The sequence below is a fragment of the Colletotrichum karsti genome, assembly GCF_011947395.1.
Source record: "Colletotrichum karsti strain CkLH20 chromosome Unknown Scaffold23, whole genome shotgun sequence".
NCBI classification, from domain to species: Eukaryota; Fungi; Ascomycota; class Sordariomycetes; order Glomerellales; family Glomerellaceae; genus Colletotrichum; species Colletotrichum karsti.
Window position 1 is genome coordinate 183,252 of NW_024065923.1, and position 21,132 is coordinate 204,383.

Consider the following 21,132-nt stretch of genomic DNA (forward strand, 5'->3'; position numbering starts at 1 on the left):
TAGATTTGACCCCTTAATTCAATCAACCCCGACTCGGTTTCGGTGGAGTCAAGTTATTCGTCAATAGCAACTTTAGCTACAAGCTTGACAAACTACGAACAGCTTGCCTCGCATGCTTCATACCTTCAAGCAAATGATTCCTCTCCTGCCAACAGACAAAGTGGCAATTTTATTGTACAGCCCTACATGTTAAGATCGATATGCCACGATGAGCCCTCCTCGCCGGCATCGGACTTCTGTCGCCGATGAAGACCAGGAGCATCCGCCTAGCGCACGGCGAGCTAAACGAGCTAGACACGACCCCGATGAATCTGAGGATGGTGTTTCTCTTGGAAAGACTCGTATGAGGGTTACGCGTGCTTGCAATGAGTGTCGGAAACGAAAGGACCGTTGCGACGGAGGGCGACCGGCGTGTCAACCATGTCTGGATGCAGGACGTACTTGCAGCTACAACCCACCCAAGAAACGCGGTCTACGGACAGGCTACGTCCGCGCACTCGAAGTGCTTCTTGGAATGATATTCAACGCGGTCAACCATTCCGATAGCTGGGTGTCTGCTTTGCTCGACGGCCAAACTTGGCAGCCCCAGTTCCAACTTACCGACTCAGGACCAGATCTTCCGGAGCATGCGGACGCCTGCGAAGTTCTGGTTGAGTCTTGGAGGAAAACGGATGTTCTCAAACAAGTGGAACGTTTGCTCTCTGTCGAACCTTCCGAAAACGACGACGATGCCGATTCCAACGAGACTTTCGATTCCAGGATCAAACAAGCCATCATGCTTATCGACAAGGTTCGAAAGGAGCAGGGCAGCAGGAGAAACCATGAACCTCAGACCGTGAGCCTTCAAGATACAAATCAACCCCTAAATTCCATCACAGCCACGGAACCGGCTTACAAAGGTTCGCAACCAGAGGCCGATGCAATCATCAGCCATGAGCTCGCACCGACAACCCAAGCCTTTAGTTCCCCCGAAGACACAATCATGCAACTCGAAACTCTTCACAGTCCTCATTATACCCAATTCGAGCTTCCCGAAAACAGGTCAGCTTTGCTGGAAACATACTTCACGGACACGCACTCTTGGCTTCCCATGTTCCAAAAACACGAGATTTTGCGCTTGGCGTATTTGCTCGATAACGAGAAACAAACAACAAGCACATCGCACACTATGTCTCATGGAGATCGTTGTTCGTTGATGGCAGTGTTGGCATACTCAGCAACCATGGCCGAGAACAGGGAAGATCGGGGATGCGCCACCGCACTTCGCACCCAGGTCACAAAGCTTTTCATGGAGGATCTGAAAGTATACGAGGTTGGACATGCCAGGGCCTTTCTCATTCTGGCACTCCTGAATCTCTCCTGTGGTAATAAAGCAGCAGCCTGGCTTGCGGTTGGAAAAGCAACATATGCTATGACTTCGCTAGTTCCAGTTCAAGAGATACTGGAAGGTCAATCGCAGATTGATGAAGGTCTGAGGCGAACTGTCACTTGCTGTTTTGTCCTCGACACCTTGGTCGCCAGTTGGTTGGGTGCGCGGCCCTACTTCAAACGCTCAGATATCACAAAAGTCGGTCTGCTCCCAACCGATTCTTGTGAGGAATGGGAGCCGTGGCAAATGCGAAAAGTGCAAGGACGTGTCTTTCTCCCACAACGTACGCCAGGACATATCATCAGCACTTTCAACCGTTTTACTCAGCTAGTTACATTCCTCAACGACATGCTGAGGTTTCGCAACAGCGAGGGGTCGAACGAGCGCATACAAGAACTCGAAAGAGCGTTAGGGAACTGGAATCAGCAAAACGCCTTTGAAACTGAACTATCTCCCCAGAAGTTTAACTTACAACTCGCATATGCCGGCATATCTGAAGCTCTGAGAGCTGAGAAATTGCGCCTCACAGGAACTCAGCCCAACATCGACAACGACAGCGGCTTTTCTCGCATGCACGAGCAAGGGAGGCTTCTAGACCAACGCATGCTTTCCATGGGGATTTCTTCCATACCACCGACCTCAACGATCTATCTAGCGTGCTTTAAAAGATCATTGGACATCCAAATTCGACTGCAGGTTCACACGATGTCCAAGGCGGATATGCAAGCTCTGCAAACATCTGTTTTCGAGCTCGACCAGAATCATCTTCAGGCACGAAAACCCATAAATGAAGTTCGAGAAAATAATACGCTATCTCGGCTGGATAACAAAAATCTCCAGGACCATTCACAAGCAACTGGTCAACCAAATAGGCCATATATCCCGCTAGGCTTTCCCACACCAGGGAGTTGTGGTATTTCCACGCAGTCCTTGGATAGAGATTCGGCAAATTACAACGGTTCCGGCCCTGGCAATTCCCAGACGTCAAACTATAACAAAGACGCACCTCAACAAGGTCTCTTTTTCCAACCATCACAGAAACTCGTGAACAAGCCTTCGTCGTTTGGTTCCAACTTTCAAGTTGACCCCGCCTTAGAGGTAGCATCAACAGAGATGGATGAGGACGAGCTCTTCCAGAGCCTTGCCAATCTCGACTCTGCGGACTGGTATTTACCTCTTCCACTTTCAACTTATCTGCGTCTGATGAATTTTGTAGGTCGGCGAATCCCCCTGAATTCATGGAACATCTTGGCGTTTTGGGGGACGTTACTTCAGACTTGCAGTCGTTCTTCGACAAGGACCTCGGCTGAAAAGTTCTTGATCCCACTGGAATCGCTTATTTGGAGCTGAACAATCTGGCAAATTCGTCATTGCTATCTCAGAGGCCGGTAACTCCTTTCTCGGTTCCGCGAAATACGTCAGAGAGTGCCGGGATAAGCTTCTGCCGCCCTATGATATCAGGTAGGTTAACTTTACCCGCTTGTATGGTGGACCATAATGTTGCCTCCTTACTGACCTCAACAACAAAGAACGAAGTTAAAGAACATTCAGAAACAGATTCTCAATCTTCTTTTCGCTCGAATTAGAATTATTCACCACCCACCACACCAACCAGTCCCCATGTCCGAATTCCGTCCTGCTTTACTCTCAGCCTCCCTAGGCCGCGCCTGGGTCCACGACTTTGAGAAGAAGGTCGCCCAAGCCGCCAAGCATGGTTTTGAGGGCATTGAGGTATTCTACGAGGATATCGAGTACTTGGCTAAGAGTCTTCACAACGTGGACGAGCCGACCACAGACCATATTCTCGCCGCGACGAGACATATCCGCAAGATTCTCGATGACGTGGATCTGACCGTCATAGGCTTGCAACCATTCTTGTTCTACGAGGGCCTTCTTGACCGTGAACAACACGCTCGACTCATTGAGAAGATCAAGGTGTGGTTCAGTCTTGCCAAGATACTGGGGACGAACACAATCCAGATCCCAGCCAATTTTCTTCCTGCCGAAAAGCTCACTGGCGACATGGATGTCATTGTTGGCGACCTCATCGAGCTCGCCGATCTCGGGTTGAAAGAAAACCCGCCCATCCGTTTCGCCTACGAAAGTCTTTGCTGGAGCACCCACATCGACACATGGGAGAAATCATGGGAGGTGGCCTGCAAGGTCAACAGGCCCAATTTTGGACTCTGCCTCGATACGTTCAACATCGCTGGCCGGGTATGGGGGGACCCTGCTTTGCCGACGGGCAAAACGCCTAATGCAGATGCAGACCTCAAAGAGTCCATGGAGAGACTGGTGCGAGAAGTTGACTTGGCCAAGGTTTTTTACATTCAAGTTGTGGATGCCGAACGCATGGACACACCTCTGGTGAAGGGCCACCCATTCCACGTTGACGGAAATCCGCCACGGATGAACTGGTCCCGGAATGCCAGGGCATATCTTTATGAGACGGACCGAGGAGCTTACTTGCCTGTTGAGGATATTGCCCGGGTCTTGATCGAGAAGCTCGGGTACAAAGGATGGGTCTCCATGGAACTGTTCTCGAGAACGATGTCGGAGGAGGGCGAAGGAGTCCCCGCAGAGCATGCACGAAGAGGCATCGAAGCATGGAAGAAGCTCGTTCATCGTCTTAAGCTGAATGAGTAGTTCTTCAAGTACTGAAATGTCGATTTACTTCCATTCAATCGCCTCGTCACATGTGAACGTATCTAAATGCTGTCTACTCCTATGGCAGATGATGGCCAAGAAAGGGACATAACTTGTGTCTGCGTTCAGCTTTTACTCTGATGAAATTTTGCGAAGATGTAGACCTACAACATAGCGTGGGAAAGGTCGTGCATCGGAGTCAATATTCAAAAGTTGATACCTGAACTTTTATCGGCAGCGTCCAACAATACCTTCCAAGCGCCCTCCTTATCCAAACCTTTCACTCTCTCCTCTCCGGCCCACAGTTTCCACTGCTCCTCGATCTGATAGCCGATAACATGCGTTCCCTCCACACAAGGCCACCCAAGACCTTCTGCCAACTTGATTGTTCGCGTCCGCCTAGGTTTGAAGCACATGTCCAGTAAGACGCCCTTCTCCGTTCTCGACAAGAAATCTTCCAAGGATGCGCGAACAGCTAGTTCTTCTTGAGACTTGGGCTCAAAGTCCGGGACCGTGCCAACGACATAATAGGAGGTCTCAAGATCCTTTGACTCCCCTTCTTTGACGTGGATGATCCTTGGCGAAGGCGATAAACGTTGCGAGTCGCATATGAGATCGGCAACCTCCCCATCATCCCGATTCAGAACGTAGATGACGGAAGCCTTGAAGTATGTGTGCAGTGCGAAGACAGCCGCTCGGCTTGCCCCACCTGCGCCGATGATCAAAGCCGGTTTGTTCAGGACTGGGCCCGGTTGGTCTCCCTTTTCGAGCAGGCAACCTTTGACCCCGAGCCAGTCGGTGTTTGTACCACGAAGCTTTTGAGGATTTGAGGCATCTCGATAGACGTTGTTACAAGCGCCGATGGTCTCGGCCAGGTCGTCGAGTGCATCAAGGCGGGACATGATTGTGTTTTTGTATGGCATTGTGACCACCAAGCCGGCTGTCGACTCCTTCCGGGCCAATGTGAGGAGATCGTCGATTGTCGCACATTCCGTGGCGTAGAATGTCCAAGGGAGATTAAGTGACTTTGCGATTGCATTGTGCATTGGCGGCGCGATGGAATGGCCCACGCCAATTCCAACAAGGTGGAGAGTCTTTGCCTCGGTATCGGATGGCATCATGGGCGGAATACTTTTGCGTGCAGAATTTCAAGTACACTGAGTATCAGGCGATTGGGAAGCAAATTGTAGTGACTTTTCTTAAGTAGCAAGATATCATCAACCGCCATGAACTGAAGCTAACCGGTTGAAAAGCAGCCGCATTCATGGATAGACCTAGGATTGTTTGCGACGGCAGAAAGCTTTGCCGCCAGACCAATAGCACCGCATTAGTCCTAATGTCTGCCTCAATGTCCTCGTTCAACAGTATTCTGACTTAAATCATAGCCGACAAGGGTGTACGGTTCGGTGATTAGACCCGGTGACTGTCGTCTGCCGCGGACTAGCTGTTGCAGAGGTCTCTGCCGCTACGGCGTTGCCGCCGGATATCGCGAGACTCATCGTTTCATACTACACCATCTTTTGGATGTCTATCTCGCAGCAATTTCCTCGAATAAGCTTTTAACTTGAATACATTTTTCTAACCAGCGAAATGGTCTGCAATGTCACCGGGAGTTGGGCGAAGCACAGCCCGGTCCCACATCGGAGCCGGTGATCCACTCTGACCCATAAGTCGACGGAGGCCGGTCCGAAGTAGCCTTTGGTTAATCTTGAACCTCACCTGCTGGAATGAGTCCATCCTTGCTGTCAAAAGAATTATGATTACCTTTCTTATCACTCTGATCTATCTTTATAGCCATTGTAATGTCCTCCTCGCGAGATTTACATCATACCTCGCTCCTTCTTTATGCCGAAGCTGTGAAGTCCATGCTGCGCCATCCGATGCCTACTTCCTTCTCACACCTTGTCCCTTGGGGACTCTTGCCAGCCAATACAGTCCGCACGCCGCAATGATATTGAACCCAACATAAACCCAGAGAAGTCCAAAATTCCTCCAGCGATCGTCATACTTGATCTCGAAGTGTGCAAGGAAATCATCCGTAGTTGCCATACGACAGTACCCGCACATATCCGTTGCCGCAGCGTCTACGAGATATCCACCTGCCCCCTGAACGAACGGGCCCAGAAATTCGCCGCATGTCATGTTGGACGGGACAGGCACCTGCACAATTTCCTTCGCCGTGCATACCACCTTCGAGCCATGTAGACAAGTCGAAAGAGCACCAGACACCAGATACGTCATCGGACTGACGTAGTACATCAAATCGCTCCATATCGCAGGCAAGTCAGCGCGGATAACACCGATGCCGCAGAAGGACATGCAGAGGATGGCGAAAAGACTGGCAGGTATGCTGGCGAGATCGGCCGTCTCAATAGCCACGATGGCCAGCTGCGAGAAAGTACTCGTCCAGAGGAAGAATATCCAGATGAAAAGGAAAACGGTGAAGCCTCGGATGTTGACGTCATCCGGGGTGGTGTTTCGAAAGAACCTTGCAGGGTAGTACCAGCAGAAGAAGAAGATGACTGCGGCGATGGTGTTCCAGATCATCTCAACAACGACGTTCGACAAGAGGTAGGCTAAGACTTGTGAGCATCATTCTTTGGAAGGAATTCAGGAACTCGACTTACTTGTCCAACGGTAGACTCTTGACGGCCTCTCTCGCACTTCATACAATGCTCTCTGAGGAATGAACATGGGCATGACTTGTTTGCTGAACTCGTTGACCGTCGTCAAGCACATGAAGAAGGCATAGAGCTGGTTTTGCAATCCCTGGAGGCTGTTGTCCGACTTGAATGTGAACCCGATGTAGAGCGCCTGCATTGCCATTAGTAAAGACCAAACACGTTGTGACAACCAACTTACAAGCAATACCGTGAGAGTCAGTTTTGACCAGATGTACACCGGCGACCGCCAAAAGTGCTTTGCAGTGCGCGAGAAGACCTGCACAAATTGTGTCCAGAAGGAAGCGACGAACTCGTGGTGTGAAGCCGAATCGTTTCCTGAGCCTTGCCCTGTCGATAGCTGCCGGAGTAGGCCAAGTTCGTCCTTGACGTCGTGATATTCCGGAGAGGACCGCCAGATGTCGAACCAATTCGGCCCATCGTCAGAAAGCGTTGTGACCTTGAGCATCCACTCGGCCGGGTTCCCATCCACGGGACAGGGAGGAGCCCCGTTGCGCTCCAGGTAGTCGATCATAGTTCTGGCATTCGTGCCTATGTCTGTTGCACCCACGTCAGCTCTGTGTTTTCCAAGTCATGAAGTTTGCCCACCTCCAAAGTAAACCGTCTTTCCACCCCGCTGAAGCAGAAGCAGCCTGTCGAAGCGTGAAAATAACATCGCTGACGGCTGATGGATAGTGCAGAGGACCGCCTGGCCGCTTTTCGCAAGTTTCTCGATAAGATCGCAAATAGCCCAGGAAGTCTGTGAGTCGAGTCCAGATGTAGGTTCATCGAGGAAAACAAGAAGTTGCGGACGCGCCGCAAGTTCGACACCAATCGTAAGACGCTTGCGTTGTTCGACATTTAGACCTTGTCCGGGGACGCCGATCACTGCGTCCACAAAGTCGCCCATGTCAAGCAGATCAATGACCTCGTCGATGTATTCCAACTTTTCTGAGCGGGGGATCTCTGCACTCTGCCTCAACAATGCACTGAATTGGAGAGCTTCTCGAACAGTCATCGTATCCATGTGGACGTCCTGCTGCTGGACGTACCCAACTCGGTGGGGAAAGGACTTGTCGGTAGGCTGACCGTTGACCATAGTGTCTCCAGACAGAATGCCCATAGTCACGCGCGTGGCCAGAGCATCGAGAAGCGTAGTTTTACCTGCACCAGATGCACCCTATTCAAACTGTCAGCTACCAACTCAAGAGTATACGGCATGGATCAACTTACCATGAGCGCAGTAATGACGCCGGGTTGCACCCATCCATCGATGTGATCCAGAATGCGTCTGTCTTGCCCCTTGATCTTGACATCGTAACAGATGTCTTCCCAGTGGAAGATAGGCTTTCCGCAAGCGCTAGGCCTTGGCCTCTCATTCGATGGTCGCTTCTCTACAGGAAGGGAATGCACTTTTTCAGTCACAGCGATCTCTCTTGTTTGATGCTCCTCGTCCGATCGTGCCTTCTCAGCAAGCCCAGCTGGCATCTTGCCGCGTCGAAATACCAGGACTTCACCCTCACTTTTGGGTGGCTTGGCAAATTCCGCGGCGACGATGTAGGTGATAAAGAAGAAGACAATGTAGCCGCAGAGAATCCCAACGTTCCTGAATATCCAAGTCAATCATCAGTACTAATAATGGCGACGTCTCACATACCTCCACTTGTGGCTGTTGAAATACCCGAAAGACTGCTCGATGTATCGGTCGCCATCGACCAAGTCCGATCCGAGAACAGCCCCGACAACAGCACATGTCCGGCCACTGATGGGAAGATCACCGTATACAGACCCAGAAGGGACAAGGCCGCTGCACTGAAACGTGCGGCCGTGAAACTCGTTCGCCATCAAGGCCTCGAATGCGTAGGAGAGCGGGTTGATGTATCCCATCCAGCGCGACCAGCCTTGCATATAGGAAGTCGGCACCGTGAAACCAGCGTACATCATGACTCCGATGGTGACGAGCGTGACGGGGACCATGGCCTGATGTGATGTCCTTGCCAACGAAGCCATCGTTCGATAGATGCCAGACATGGCAAGAAGGACCGCGAACGACACAAGGCAAAAGAAGAAGAACGGGCCGGGTTCTCGTTTGAGGTTGGCCATGAAGTATAAAATGGAGTTGAAGGTGAAGACGTTAGTAATCTTGTACGGCAACTCAAGTATGAAACTCGATATGGCCTCGGCGGATTGGTGGTAGAGCGCATAGCGGTTGTGCTTCTCGACGACTGGTCTTTGGGCGTATAGGGTAAGAACCTGGAAGCGAGTTAGCCTGACATTCATGTCAAGATTGGATACGGATAGTATTCGACGGAAAGATAAGACCAAGGATTTGGCAACTAACCTCCATCTCGCTGGCAAAAGCGTTGAACAAAAGAGCGAAGAAAATGAGACCACCGCGGTAGTAAAACGTGCTCGAATCGGCTTTCAGATTGAAGAACATGCTTCCGAGTACGAAGCCGACAATGATGTTGAAAACCAGTGAGGAGATTGTGAACCCCGGGTCTGCAACCAGTCGCTTCCACCCTCTCCAAAGGCAGAGTTTGACTTGGCGAGGATAGGTGATCATGTACGGCGACTTGAGTCGTTGAAACGAGCTCCTCTCTGCTTTGATGCTTTGCTGGAACTCTTCTAGTCGGACTTTGGCAGGGTGAGCCTTCTCATAAGCAGAAATGTCGCTCATGAGAGCTGAGTGCTCTCGTGAATCCTTCCATCTCGCGGCGAAATCGTCGGCTGTTCTAGGTGCTTGGTCCTCGTATCCGGGTCTGATCCGTCGTTCGCTCGGGGAGGTCATGGAAGTGAGGAAGTCGGGAGTTGTCTGTCTGTCGGGGCCTGGCAGTATTGCTAGTCAGGATCGAAGTTTCCTAAAGAATGAGGTGATTCATACACATGAACCCCATGTTCTCGAAATACTGTTTGGCTTGATCGATTTTGCCAAAATAAATTTGACGGCCTTCATACAAGACCGTGACTTTGTCAAACAACTGCATCACATTAGTTGAGCACACTCATCTGAAAAGACCCTGTGTGTTCCTCCACTTACGTCGTATGCAGACTGTGGCGCTTGGTAGATGGCCACCACGGCAGCCACATCCAACAAATCCGCCTGGGTGCGGAGGTTCTGGCAGAAGGCGATGGCGTTTCCACTGTCAAGTCCACGAGTGCTGTTATCCCAGCACTGGAATTTGGCACCTGTAAGAGCAGCTTCGACGATGCTAACTCGCTTGCGCTCGCCTCCTGACACTCCACGAACGTAGTCGTCGCCGACTTTCGTGTTGAGTGTGTGCGTAATGCCAAAAGATGCCATGAGTACGTCGCGCATAATGCGAGCGTACTGCTTGCTTATCAGCCCGGCAGGTATCGTTGCCGGCACGCGGGCTCTGGAAGCGAACTCGAGTGTATCGCCGACCGTGAGGGGTGCCAGGTGTACGTCGACTTCTGCGTTGTAGAGGACATCGCCGCGGAACCAGTCGTGCATGTACCTTGGATCGATGCCTTCCTGGAGTTAGGCGATGGCATTGTCATCTGGGTAGGAATACTAACCGCGAAAGTTCATGTATGAATCCTTTGACACATTCAAGCCCTCGGTCTGACCCGCCAAAGTCTTGAGCAGAGTTGAGCATCCTGAACCCGGCGGCCCAAGTGCAAGAAGCATCTCGCCCGGCTCCACGAGGCCCTCGAAATCCCGCAAAATGTCGATCCGAGACTGCGTTCTGCCCGTTGCAAGGCCGACAAGATCCGAGGCGATGCTGAGCGCGATGTTGCCAGCGCTCTTCTGGTATTGGGTCCCCGTGCTGTATCCGAAGACGTTGAGGTTCTTGAAGGCAACGCCAGTCAGCCTCCCAGGCGTGGAGCTGGGATCCGACTCGTAGAGGCTGATGAATGCTTTCGTCCATGCTACTGTGTCGAAATAAGCAGAATTCGGGTTCAGGGGACTGTCTTTGGGTGGGTTGAGAACATCGTCTTGGACGTGAAGGCTGTGAGGTCTTGAGGCGTTGGTGACTTGTCGAGCCAAGTCCTCGATCTGCCTGTACATGTCGTCAACGGTTGCTGTTGCAGAAGATTCGGAAGACTCCGAGTGAGAGGCCTGAAAGTAGTCAGGTTGCTCGTTCGAGACCATGTTCGCGTCTCCGGTGTGCGGCATGGTTCTGGCCACCCTACAATCGAGATGTCGCGTGGCCGTGAGAGACAAAAGACTAAAGTATTGGAAGAACTCCCTATGAATGGAACAAGATGAGTGATTTGGTTTTCGGATACGTCCGAACTGCCATCCGATATTCACAAATATCAGCCACTTATAACAATACTCGTTTAACTTAACCCTGCAGCCGTCGGTCTCCCGCGGTCAGCCGCCGTTCGGGCGAGTCCTCGGGTGAAGACCGCGACAACGACATGGCTGTTTGGATAAAGCACATGGCTGTACAGGGTTCAACTTCCCACCAAAAGCCCACTCAGGGGCTTTGCAGTTGGTCTTGTTCCTTTGACGCATGATTCTACCATTTAGGCCACGAAGCTGACGTCCTTCGGACGGCCGCGGATGGCCGAAGGAAAAGCGGCCTGATGAAATATGGGTCCCACCGAGAGAGATTGGAACCGCATTTTAACAAACCCCCTTGCCTGATCTCGCGATCTTGCAGCAGAGCGAGGTTCTCGCCAAAGTTCGCCAAACTCACAAAGGCTACCAGGAAGTCCCCGCTCAAGGGACTTCATCGGATGTCCGCCACTCCGGGATACTATCCTGTTCTTCTTGGCAGATAGATCCAAATGACGACGGTTAGAATCAAAGTCCATGGGTCCGGTGCGGATCCGTTGGAATCGGACGAACATGCGCTCCGAAAAGATTGGGATGATGCAGAGAGGCCCTCTGAAGCTGTTGCCCGTTGCAGCTGTTGACACGCCACGGAACCGGCCTCCGGTGGACGCCCCGTCTCGCCCCACTGAACTGCGGGACCCACCTTTGCCGTCCCGGCCGCCGAGGAGTCCAGTACTAGGTACTGGACGGGTTTCCCAAGCGACAGGATGCATGGACTGGACTTCACGACACTACAGCCACAATCCATGCAAAGAGACGAATTGCAGAAGTCCAAGTTACTATCTAGTTCTAAGTCATTGCATGGTTATCTCGCATTTGGCATGCTCGCAACGAGGGCCGCACGCAGTGTGTGTTCCAGTAATACCAGTCCAGGCATGGAAATGCTTCCGTGTCCGCCAGCTTGACTGGAAAACAACAGCTTCCACCCCAACAAAAACGCAAACATCCATTCGGAAAATCATAATGTCTACAGTCATCCTCCATAATCCTCATAAACCATTTAAATCGTAACCATCCATCCAAAAGCTCATCAGTCATGACCAACCCACCTCTCCGCAACTCGAGAGGTAAAGAAGACCCCAGCCGCCAAAAGCGTGAACCCCGGCGCGAACAACAGCAAGATCGCCACCACGACGATATTGGCAAAGAACTCGGTGGAGGCAAAGGGCGGGGCCCGTCCCATGAACCCGGGCCCGATCGTCCGCACCGTCACCTTCGGGCGGGGTTGCTCGGTCTTATGAGTCTCCGACGGGTGCTGCAGGCCGCTGAGCGCGTGGAGGACGTCGGTCACGAGCGGCTTGTGTTCTTCGTCCATGACGACGCCGTCCAGCCAGGCTCGTATGTTGTCGTGCGGATGCGTTGCGTAGGGGTCATAGCTCGGGAAGGGCGTCGGGTGGGAGCGCTGTTGTGGTTCCATTGTGTAGTCGAAGGTGATTGTCGTGCGGTCATCCTCGTAGAGAAAGGAACAGCCGTCTGGGAGAGATATTAGCATCCGGTCTGTCACGAAAGTCAAGGGGATGAGTCTTACCAAAATCTACAAAGTTCATATCCAGCAAACTGAGACGATCTCTAACTTGGGCTATTCAAAGCTCGCCTAGAAGCAGTGGACCAGGATGTGAGGATAATGCGAGAAGGGCGCACGAAGCAACTGCTTGCAAGAAATATCGATGTTAAGAAGGTCAGAAGATCTGCGGTTTGTTTTCTTGACACTTGCGTTGCTGGGAGGGAGACAAGCCAAGGGAGATGCGACATCACTGGAATGCCTCAATCAAACAGGTCGGGCGACCACTGTTAGCGGCGCGTTCCGCGACTTCAATACTCGGGGCCCCATTCCAAGTAGCTGGCAACAACGGCGATCGTGTCTGAGGACCAGAGGACGTTACCGAGTCTGACTCTATTCTTCGAACTCCGAGACGATCTATCCTTGGTCATGTATCATGCTTCTAGGAAACGTTCCCGCAATCGGGGGCCGACGATATTCGTTGTTATGGCGGTGGAATTAGGCGATCTCCAGCTCTTCTACCGCTAAAAAATGCATTCCATGCTGGGGATCTATGTTTCGCGGATCCCTGATGTTAGCTTTGAAGTGCGAAGAGATCTCCACGTCCAACAACATTATACCAATTATGAACTCAATTGATTTCAGATGAGACAAATCAAATCCGTGATGAAGAGAACCGTTGAACAGACAAAAGCGACTAGGTAGTTATCGATGACTCTCTCTAATTGGGTGGAAAAAGCAAGGACTTTAACCGAAGCTGACGCCGTATGACTGAGGCCATTTTACCCCCTGTCGATGCCCGTCGCTTACGCTCATGAGTCCTTATTGAATTTCAACATCAAAAAGCCGTTCGACCGCCACATCGTGACATTTTCCCTCACCTCAAAAAGCACGGAACAAATATATCTCACTAGTGACCTCATCATGGTAGACCACATACCCTCTCTTCCGTGGGAAGAACTCGCCTCCAACTTCACTTACATCCGCGCCAACCCCGCCGCCAAAGGCATCACAGACCTCTTCCCGCAGGCCCTCCCAACACTACCCGAAGACCTGAACAGCTTCATCCTCACCCTGACTCAAAAGCTCAAACACGACTCCTCTCTAGAACGAAGCAAGTACGCAGAAACATACGACGCGCCCGACGAAGAAGAAGTACTCATCGACGACGAGACCGTCCGCGAAATCACGCCCTTCTTCCGCAGACTGCACAAATACCACCCGCAACACCGCCTCAGCGACAACAGATGGCCGAACGGCATCGCCGATGACAACCCGGGCTGTCGACACCCCGCGGAGGTGCGGTGTCGATGCCTGATCCCGTACGAGGAGAGGAAGGTCAAGGCGCTGACGCGGACGCATGAGTACAACACGTGCTTCGAGTTCTGGATGGTGAACGGTATGGGGTTCCGCGGTTGGGAGATTGTGAGGACGTTGCTTGTTCATGGCAAGATGGAGCCGCTTTTGAGGCTTTGTAAGTGCCCTTTTGTTGACAGCATTGGGCAATTTCCGTCTTGGTGGGATGTGGGCTCTTGTGTCTGCGAAGTAAGTCAACCGAATCTATCCTTTCCGAGTCTTTCTTGCTAACAGACGGTACAGGGTCCTGATGGGGCGATGTCCTTGCTATACGAAAAGACCGCAATGTCTTTCATCTGTCTTCAACTCCTGCGCCACCATCCGCAAATACAGCAGAGAGACAACCCAGAAGTCGATTACCGACTGACGCGGATGTACCAGCACACAGTCAGACACGTAACCAAAGACGAAGGCATCTCCGACCTCCCCAACATCGCCCACCGCGACTTCTACGGCATCGGGGACCAGCAGTTCTTCACGACAGACCCGCAACCCCGGGACAAAGAGCGCTGGGTCCACCTCAACACGGAGCGGTTCCAGTTCGAGCCGCACTACCCCGAGGGCCTCATCACCTTTGACGAGCTTTTGAACTTTGAGGTGGAAGCCGCGTACAGACCCCACGGATCCGACGTCGCGTTCGTGCAGAACTTGTTGTATGCCAGACGGCTGCCGACCGAGCTCGTCGACGAGGTGCTGGACTTGGCTGAGTATCAACCTGGACGGAGACTCAAGGTCGCGCATGACCCGCTCCATCCGGGGAATAGTGAAGAGTTGGACAAGTATCTCGAGGAATGCTGGGCTGTTATGGTGAGGTGCGAGGTATTCGCCGCAGAGTTTGATGAGGAGATTAGTTGGATTGCTGTTTTCGCGAGGGCATTCAGGGAACTGCTTCCCAGTCTCAGACTTCACACTAAGCCGGGGATGGTTCGATCTGATGATGGCTGGGTTGAGGACGTGGCGATTTTCGTGTGAAGGAACAGAATGCGCCACGAATCAGATGTATAGGGCAAGTAAGGTGCTTAGTTGGTGGTAGTAATCGGAAATGATACCCGACGTCATTCATACTCGCTCGCACCTTGCCTCCTTCTGGGTGCCGTACTAGATAAGAGGGCTCTTTCCCAAACACACCTCAGAGTAAATCACGCCTCAGAGCAAGAGACAGGAGGGAACCAGCCTTCTTGAGAGCTGTTTCCTCCCTGCCTCTCGCCGAAAGCCATGAGACGAGTTGGTCGAACGGTTGATACTCCATGATAGGACTGCAAGGTGGTGCCCAGCAGTACCGTTTCTTGAGGTCCCCTCACGTTCGAACAACAATACATCCGTCCATGGCCTTCGAGCTTTTGCTTTTCCTCTTTTTTCTCGTCTAAATTGATTTCGTCCTCTCGACAGTTGCACGGCCTACCTGCTTGCTAACCCTTTTACCTGCTGCGATTTGTGTCTGTGTAAGGTAACGATGTTCTCGATGGCTGACTATGGTGTTTGTGAAATATGCTGGAGCAGATACACCGCAACGCAACGACAAGTAGGTAGGCCTGCCTCTGCGCTTCTGTGTTGTAGATGGAAGGTCAAGACCTCGAAACATTTCAGCACATCTCAGCGGAAGCTGTCGACGAAAGAAACACTATCGTCATCACTGCGATTCGCGACACCACCGACCCCAAAGCACTCCAGCAAAACAGGCAGCCTTCGCCCAAATACCATCATATCACTGCTCACCACAACACAGAGACGACACAATTTCGAAGTATTAAAGGCCCTTATATTTCCCTCCCGACTATGCGAGCATTACTCCAGTGTCACCATCCATCCTCCCCTTTCCCGGCACAAATAATCTACACTTCTCCGACGCTATGCCAAGTGCCTAAGAGCTCAAGGTTGCGTATCTAAAAACAGAAGAAGCCAACGTCCCATCATCTTGGCGGGGCGAGAGTGATTTCTCCCCTTCTCCTCTGCAGCAAAAAAAAAGTGAAGAAAAGAGGTTCATCATCGAATTTTGATTTTTGCCCAGGGTCGGAAAGGAAAAAAAGAAGTTTGGTCATTCCATCATCCCGTTTGCCCAATCCCGATTCCCCAACAAAAAAGAAGTATAAAAGACACCTTGGTTGCAGCACACCCCGCGCGCAGAAGGACTCGAAACAAAAACCACTGGGTAGAGCAAAATCCGCCCATTCCCGCCCCCGTGTTTGTGTTTCCTGCCCCTGTCCCTAGTTTCCTGTTGTAGAAGAAATAAGAGACAAAGGGAAGGGGGGAGAAACACCGATCGTTCTCGCAGTTCATACAGTGAAAAAGAATACCAAGAGTAGTAGATACAAAGGGAAACCAACATGATGAGCGTCAGTGGAACGAATGACCGCTGTCAATGCATAAAAACGCCATAGGTATTTAGAACGCCAGAGCCAGAACGACGCGCGTTGTCTAGAGAAGCGAAGAAAAGATGCAAAGCCATTATCGTCAGTGACGGGGAGCCGGCTCGGGCTGCCAGCCGTTGATATACGCCATCAGGCCCATACCTAAAATCACCACACCTAGCATAGATGCGTAGGGAACCCCAGCCATGAGTGCCTGGTCCTTGGCCAGCTTGCCTGGTGGTATGGTAAGCGGCGTGATGGTGTTGGCGCGTGAAAGCGTCGGCTTGTCGCTGAGATCCTCCGGAGAGGACCCGGCCTGAGTGGCGGCTGGTGTTGATTCATCAGAACCGTCCGTCTGCACAACAGACGTTGACTTTTGAGGTCCTGCGCTGCCGTTGCGTCGTCCTCGTGACCGTGAGCGGGCCCTCTCCTCTGCCGCAGCCTGCCGGACCTCCTCGTCCCTCCGGATTTGAGCAATCATCTCAGCAAGTGTTTTGCGGTCCGCGTCCCGCTCCGACTCGGCCTTGTCGCATCTTTGCCTCCAAGATTCCATTTGCTGCTTCAGATCGCTCATCTCCGACATCATGGTATCGATCTTGGATTGGAAACGGGCAGCAACCTCTTCGGCGCTTTCCGGTGCTGGCTCCCTGGGAACGGGCTCGGCGTCCGTCATCTCCACGTCTTGGTTGTCGGAAGCTTCACGCGGGGGCTCGAATGCTTCATCCAAAAGGGTTTCCGTGTCGTGCTCCTTGGGCGCGCCGTTCGCCTCCTTCGTCATGGCGCTGTCCTCAAGAATCTTGGCCATATCTTCCGCTAGCTCTCTAGCCTCGCGTTCTTTGCGAAGCATATCCTCCAAATCGCGAATCCGGGCAGTCTGCGTGTCCAAGTCCTTTTTAGCATTGTTCAACGCCTCGGTCAGTTGAATGATTTGATGTAGGTTATCGCGTCCGACAGGCGAAGTGGTACTGTTGGCTGCGGAGTGCGCCTTCGGTCGTTCGGTTGTGCCTCGCTTCAAGGATGGCACATCGGGTTTCTCGGGGAGAGGTTGCTGGGGTGGAGGAGCGGGAGGGTCTGAGAATCTCGTCTTTCCGTCGGGACGGTATGGCATACCGTTGCCGTTGGGGAGCTGTTTTTGAGGCTCAGGTACCTCCGGCTTGTCGAGGTCCTTAACGTCCTCTTTGCCGAGAAGAGCGCCGATGAACTGGCCTGTGCGGGTAAGATCTTGAGATTGCAGACGCGCGCTTCTCATCTCGTTCTGTATTTCATAGTCAGTGGCTGCGCACGAGTTGCGGTGCAGTTACTCACGTGTAGCCTTTTCACAATGTGCTCCGTGGTAATGGGCGTCAACAGAAACCCACGAGCAGCTCCACCGTTCGCCGGCATGCCAGCCATCGGCTGAGGCTGCATAATCCGTCCATTACTAGCCATCGACGCGTTGCTACCCGTCCTCCCGCGATACGGCGCCGCCTGAGGTGACGGCATCATCATATTACCGTTGGCAGGATCCAAATCCCCAAAGCTCATGTCCATAACATTGCTAGAAGGGGTCATGAATCCCGAATGTTCCACCTTGGCGGCAACCTTGTGGTGGACGACAGTCTTCTGATCCTCGCTCACGATGTCGATACCCAGTTCGAGATGGTCTCCAGTCTGCAGTTCGTGCGGTTCGGATTCGCGGTTCTCTTGCGAAAGGCGCGTACCATTGACGAATGTACCGTTTGAGGATTTGACATCTCTAATGTAGATCTTGCCCATACGGTCCGCCCAAATTTCGGCATGCTGCCTGGAGAGCACTTTGCTGTCGAAGTAGCCATTGACCGCAGTAGGGATAGTCTTTTGGTTGGTTTGGCGACCGATCCGGAGGCTCTCGGGGTAGTAAGGAACCGAGATAGTCTTGCGCTCAAAAGTGCCATTCAAAGACAGCAAGTAAAGCACGGGTTGGCCGTTGGGCATCGGATCACCCATGGGCCTGGCCCCAAGTCCCTGCTGCGGCATCATCTGCGGCTGACCAGGTGCCTGTTGCAACGACGTCGCGCCGTTGACGCCATTCATCTGGGAGCGCATGACAGGCCTGCCGAACTCGGCCTGTCCTTCTGGTTTGCCGGCAGGCCAGGGGCCCTTGGGCTGGGGTCGCTTCCTGGACGCGGTGCTCCAGGAGCTCATGTCTGAGTTTGTAGAAGCCGGGGTGCCATTTGGTTGAGAGCTATTGGTAGCAACGGTGGTCGTGGACGAGTTGGAGGATGTGGATGAGACGGAGGAGGAAGAGTTGCTTCGCTGGAGCGTTTTTCGCGGCATGAACATGCCTCTGACGTCTTCTGGATTCATCGAATTCAGACTTTGGCCGCCATTAACGTTCCATCCCGGTCGGTTGAGTTGCTGGAAGCTAGGGGGGCTCGCGACGGCAGTCATGAGGGGTACGGTCGTCGAGGGAAGGGTCGTAGGACAAAGCAAGTCGAGTTAAGTTGCAGGCGATGGTGATGGAAGGGTATCGATGGGAGTGGTGTCAGTTGGTCTAGGGACGCCGGGAGATTGATCCGTCACCATTCGCACAGCAGCCCTCTGGGTATCACAAAAGTCGCTGGTCGCTCGGCAGAAAAGTCGTCAAGTGAAATAAAAGGTCTCGATAGGGCAGGACAGGAGGTGTCAAGGGATGAGGCTGCGCTGGCAAGAAAAATAAGTCAGCGATGATGTCGCGGCAAGGATAGGGGTGGTCGCAGCCAATTGGGGCGACGCAGGCGGCCGACAACGGGGTCGACAAGATCGGAGGGCCACAGAAAACGGGCCGGCAAGTGCAGAGGAGACTCGAGACGTACCTGCAATTGAAAGATGAGGCGGGCGAAGGGGGCGTGTTCGGCACCTTGATCGACGATAAGCAGACGTTCTCCGTAGGGGAGCACAGGTGAAGTTGAATCTAGGATTTGGGAAAGAACAGAGGTCTCGCCCCCGTCTCGCTAAGCGCTTAGCGTGTGTACTGGGGGGACTCGTGAACGGACCAAACAGCGCTCGGAAACACGCGCCGGAGCCGACATGGGAGTGGAATGCTCAGTAAAGCACTCCTCTGATTTCAGCACCGCACGGCCCCCGCGCGACCGTTGATGTTCATGCAACCTGTGGGTTCTGCAGCAATAAAAAAAAAGTCGAAGGAGAGGCGGAGGGAACGGATGTTTGCTTGTTTGCTAATCTGATGGACCGGGCATTTACGGCTGGTCATTCCCTCCAGAACAGTCACTCTTTCCTTGTGTTGGGCTGACCTCATTCCCTAGCCGTAAAAGGGGACCCACTGCGCGCTTGCAGTGGGCGCTGGCGGAACAAACTCGGCCCACGTGACCCTCTTTCATCACAGAAGGCGCTGATGTCATTCGCTACGACGGGGGCATTTGGCACCGTGCTACCGCACTCACAGTGACAGTGACCACCCGACCTGAGTGGCCAGCTGGAAGAATTTCTGGTTCGCAGTGGCCTGTGCGTCTGGTGACCGTGACATCGATGTCGATATCCACCCTCCAATAAGAGCGCGTCCCACCTCATCGTATTTGCCGAAGAACTACCGTACCCCGGATAGGATTCGTCCAAAGCTTGGGTGGGCGCCGGGAGGCTGCAGGGCATTTGCAGTAGCCGCAGCAAATTGGAAGAGCTTCTCCAGCCCACCATTGCCCGCAATCCTGACCATCACCAAAACGTACCACTTCGAGGTTGAGCAAGCAAGAAAGCTCGACTTTCGCGACCTTTTTTCCTACTTCTTCTACTCTGACCGAACCCGAACCTCAATCGAAATGCCTCCCGTCCCTTCGCAGCACGCCGGCGCCATGGGCCCGTCTGTCGCCGACAAGCGTATGATCTCTTGCCCTGCCGACCTTTTGGAGCTGGAGCTGACCTTTCGCAGTTAAGATGGGTGCCATGATGGGTGGCAGTATGTTCCCGACTTGTTCACTAACAACAATGGACATACGACTGACGTTGTTATAGCTGTCGGAGCTGTCATGGGCTTCGTTTTCGGTATGCGGCCTCTTGCGCCTCTGTCGCATTCTCTGGACTAACCACATGCGACTCCACAGGCTCTGTCAACATCATGCGCTACGGCGCAGGCCCCAACGGCATCATGAGAACTCTGGGACAGTACATGGCTGGTTCCGGAGCTACCTTTGGGTAAAGGGAACCTCATCTTGCGTTGCTCGACGGTGCTGACTTTGTCTAGATTCTTCATGTCCATCGGCAGTGTTATTCGATCCGATTCCTCCCCTATCGCCGAAGCCGCCTACCGCAACATGCAGCGAAGACCTGTGCTCGTCTACGGCCCCGGTTCCGACTTCGCGAAGCGCCAGCAATAAGCCGAGACGTATCGAATCGAACGACTGTATATCATCATGTAGGAGCGTAGCAGGGGAGAGGATATGATGCTTGAACACCGGCATCAACCAAATATTTGTATAATAGGTGTTCTGGGCATATCACGACTACACGAGAAAAGTTGCATCTCTTCAAACCCAACTCCGCAAGTGTCTGGAAGTAAAATTCGGTCGAAGTCCCGCTGCACACCTGGAATTAGCTAGCTCAAGCCAAAGGGCTATGGGCTTAAGCCTCTACGCTTCCGAAACGGTCCTGCAGGAGCCGTTATTCACCCCCTGGAAGACGATGGTTTGACGTTTGAATCCGGTGACGAGCGTTGAGCGTTGCCGGTTTGTCGGAAGACAACCCGCTCGCACATGCGCCAGAGATTAGGCGGGACTGTGGATATTCTTACAACCTGATATCACTGTCAGCACCTGCCAGCGCCCTTTGATTAGCCGCAACATCAGTCCAGGCCGCGATGGCAATTGATTTACTTGCAAGTTACATGTTTCGAGATCCTGGCGATCTCGTCGGCATGCACTCACCGCACTGCCAACTATCCAGAATTTCGAGAAAACCCCATTCTGAACGATCAGGCCTCGCTAGACTTTTCG

The 21,132-nt window shown here is 52.7% G+C and overlaps 6 protein-coding genes across 6 annotated transcripts; 3 read left to right on the forward strand and 3 right to left on the reverse strand.

Moving 5' to 3' along the window:
- Nucleotides 1-2,989: 2,989 nt before the first annotated feature.
- CkaCkLH20_07329 (4-hydroxyphenylpyruvate) lies at nt 2,990-4,015 on the forward strand (the record flags this gene model as incomplete). Its single annotated transcript, XM_038890046.1, has 1 exon — nt 2,990-4,015. One exon carries the CDS (start codon nt 2,990-2,992, stop codon nt 4,013-4,015), a length of 1,026 nt encoding a protein of 341 aa, XP_038744524.1.
- Nucleotides 4,016-4,221: 206 nt separating this feature from the next.
- CkaCkLH20_07330 (uncharacterized protein) lies at nt 4,222-5,061 on the reverse strand (the record flags this gene model as incomplete). Its single annotated transcript, XM_038890047.1, has 1 exon — nt 4,222-5,061. The coding sequence occupies one exon, from the start codon at nt 5,059-5,061 to the stop codon at nt 4,222-4,224; it is 840 nt and encodes a 279-aa protein (XP_038744525.1).
- Nucleotides 5,062-5,899: 838 nt separating this feature from the next.
- Nucleotides 5,900-12,401, reverse strand: CkaCkLH20_07331 (ABC transporter; the record flags this gene model as incomplete). Its single annotated transcript, XM_038890048.1, has 11 exons — nt 5,900-6,591; nt 6,643-6,829; nt 6,878-7,233; nt 7,285-7,855; nt 7,909-8,281; nt 8,333-8,928; nt 9,017-9,504; nt 9,560-9,656; nt 9,716-10,167; nt 10,216-10,829; nt 12,034-12,401. The coding sequence occupies 11 exons, from the start codon at nt 12,399-12,401 to the stop codon at nt 5,900-5,902; spliced, it is 4,794 nt and encodes a 1,597-aa protein (XP_038744526.1).
- A 1,008-nt stretch (nt 12,402-13,409) lies between these two features.
- CkaCkLH20_07332 (uncharacterized protein) lies at nt 13,410-14,813 on the forward strand (the record flags this gene model as incomplete). Its single annotated transcript, XM_038890049.1, has 2 exons — nt 13,410-14,030; nt 14,085-14,813. The coding sequence occupies 2 exons, from the start codon at nt 13,410-13,412 to the stop codon at nt 14,811-14,813; spliced, it is 1,350 nt and encodes a 449-aa protein (XP_038744527.1).
- Nucleotides 14,814-16,292: 1,479 nt separating this feature from the next.
- Nucleotides 16,293-18,598, reverse strand: CkaCkLH20_07333 (FHA domain-containing protein; the record flags this gene model as incomplete). The annotated part of the gene is made up of 2 exons (XM_038890050.1): nt 16,293-17,444; nt 17,495-18,598. The coding sequence occupies 2 exons, from the start codon at nt 18,596-18,598 to the stop codon at nt 16,293-16,295; spliced, it is 2,256 nt and encodes a 751-aa protein (XP_038744528.1).
- A 1,364-nt stretch (nt 18,599-19,962) lies between these two features.
- On the forward strand, nt 19,963-20,517 carry CkaCkLH20_07334 (uncharacterized protein; the record flags this gene model as incomplete). Its single annotated transcript, XM_038890051.1, has 5 exons — nt 19,963-20,020; nt 20,073-20,099; nt 20,156-20,185; nt 20,245-20,335; nt 20,385-20,517. 5 exons carry the CDS (start codon nt 19,963-19,965, stop codon nt 20,515-20,517), a joined length of 339 nt encoding a protein of 112 aa, XP_038744529.1.
- Between the last annotated feature and the right edge of the window lie 615 nt (nt 20,518-21,132).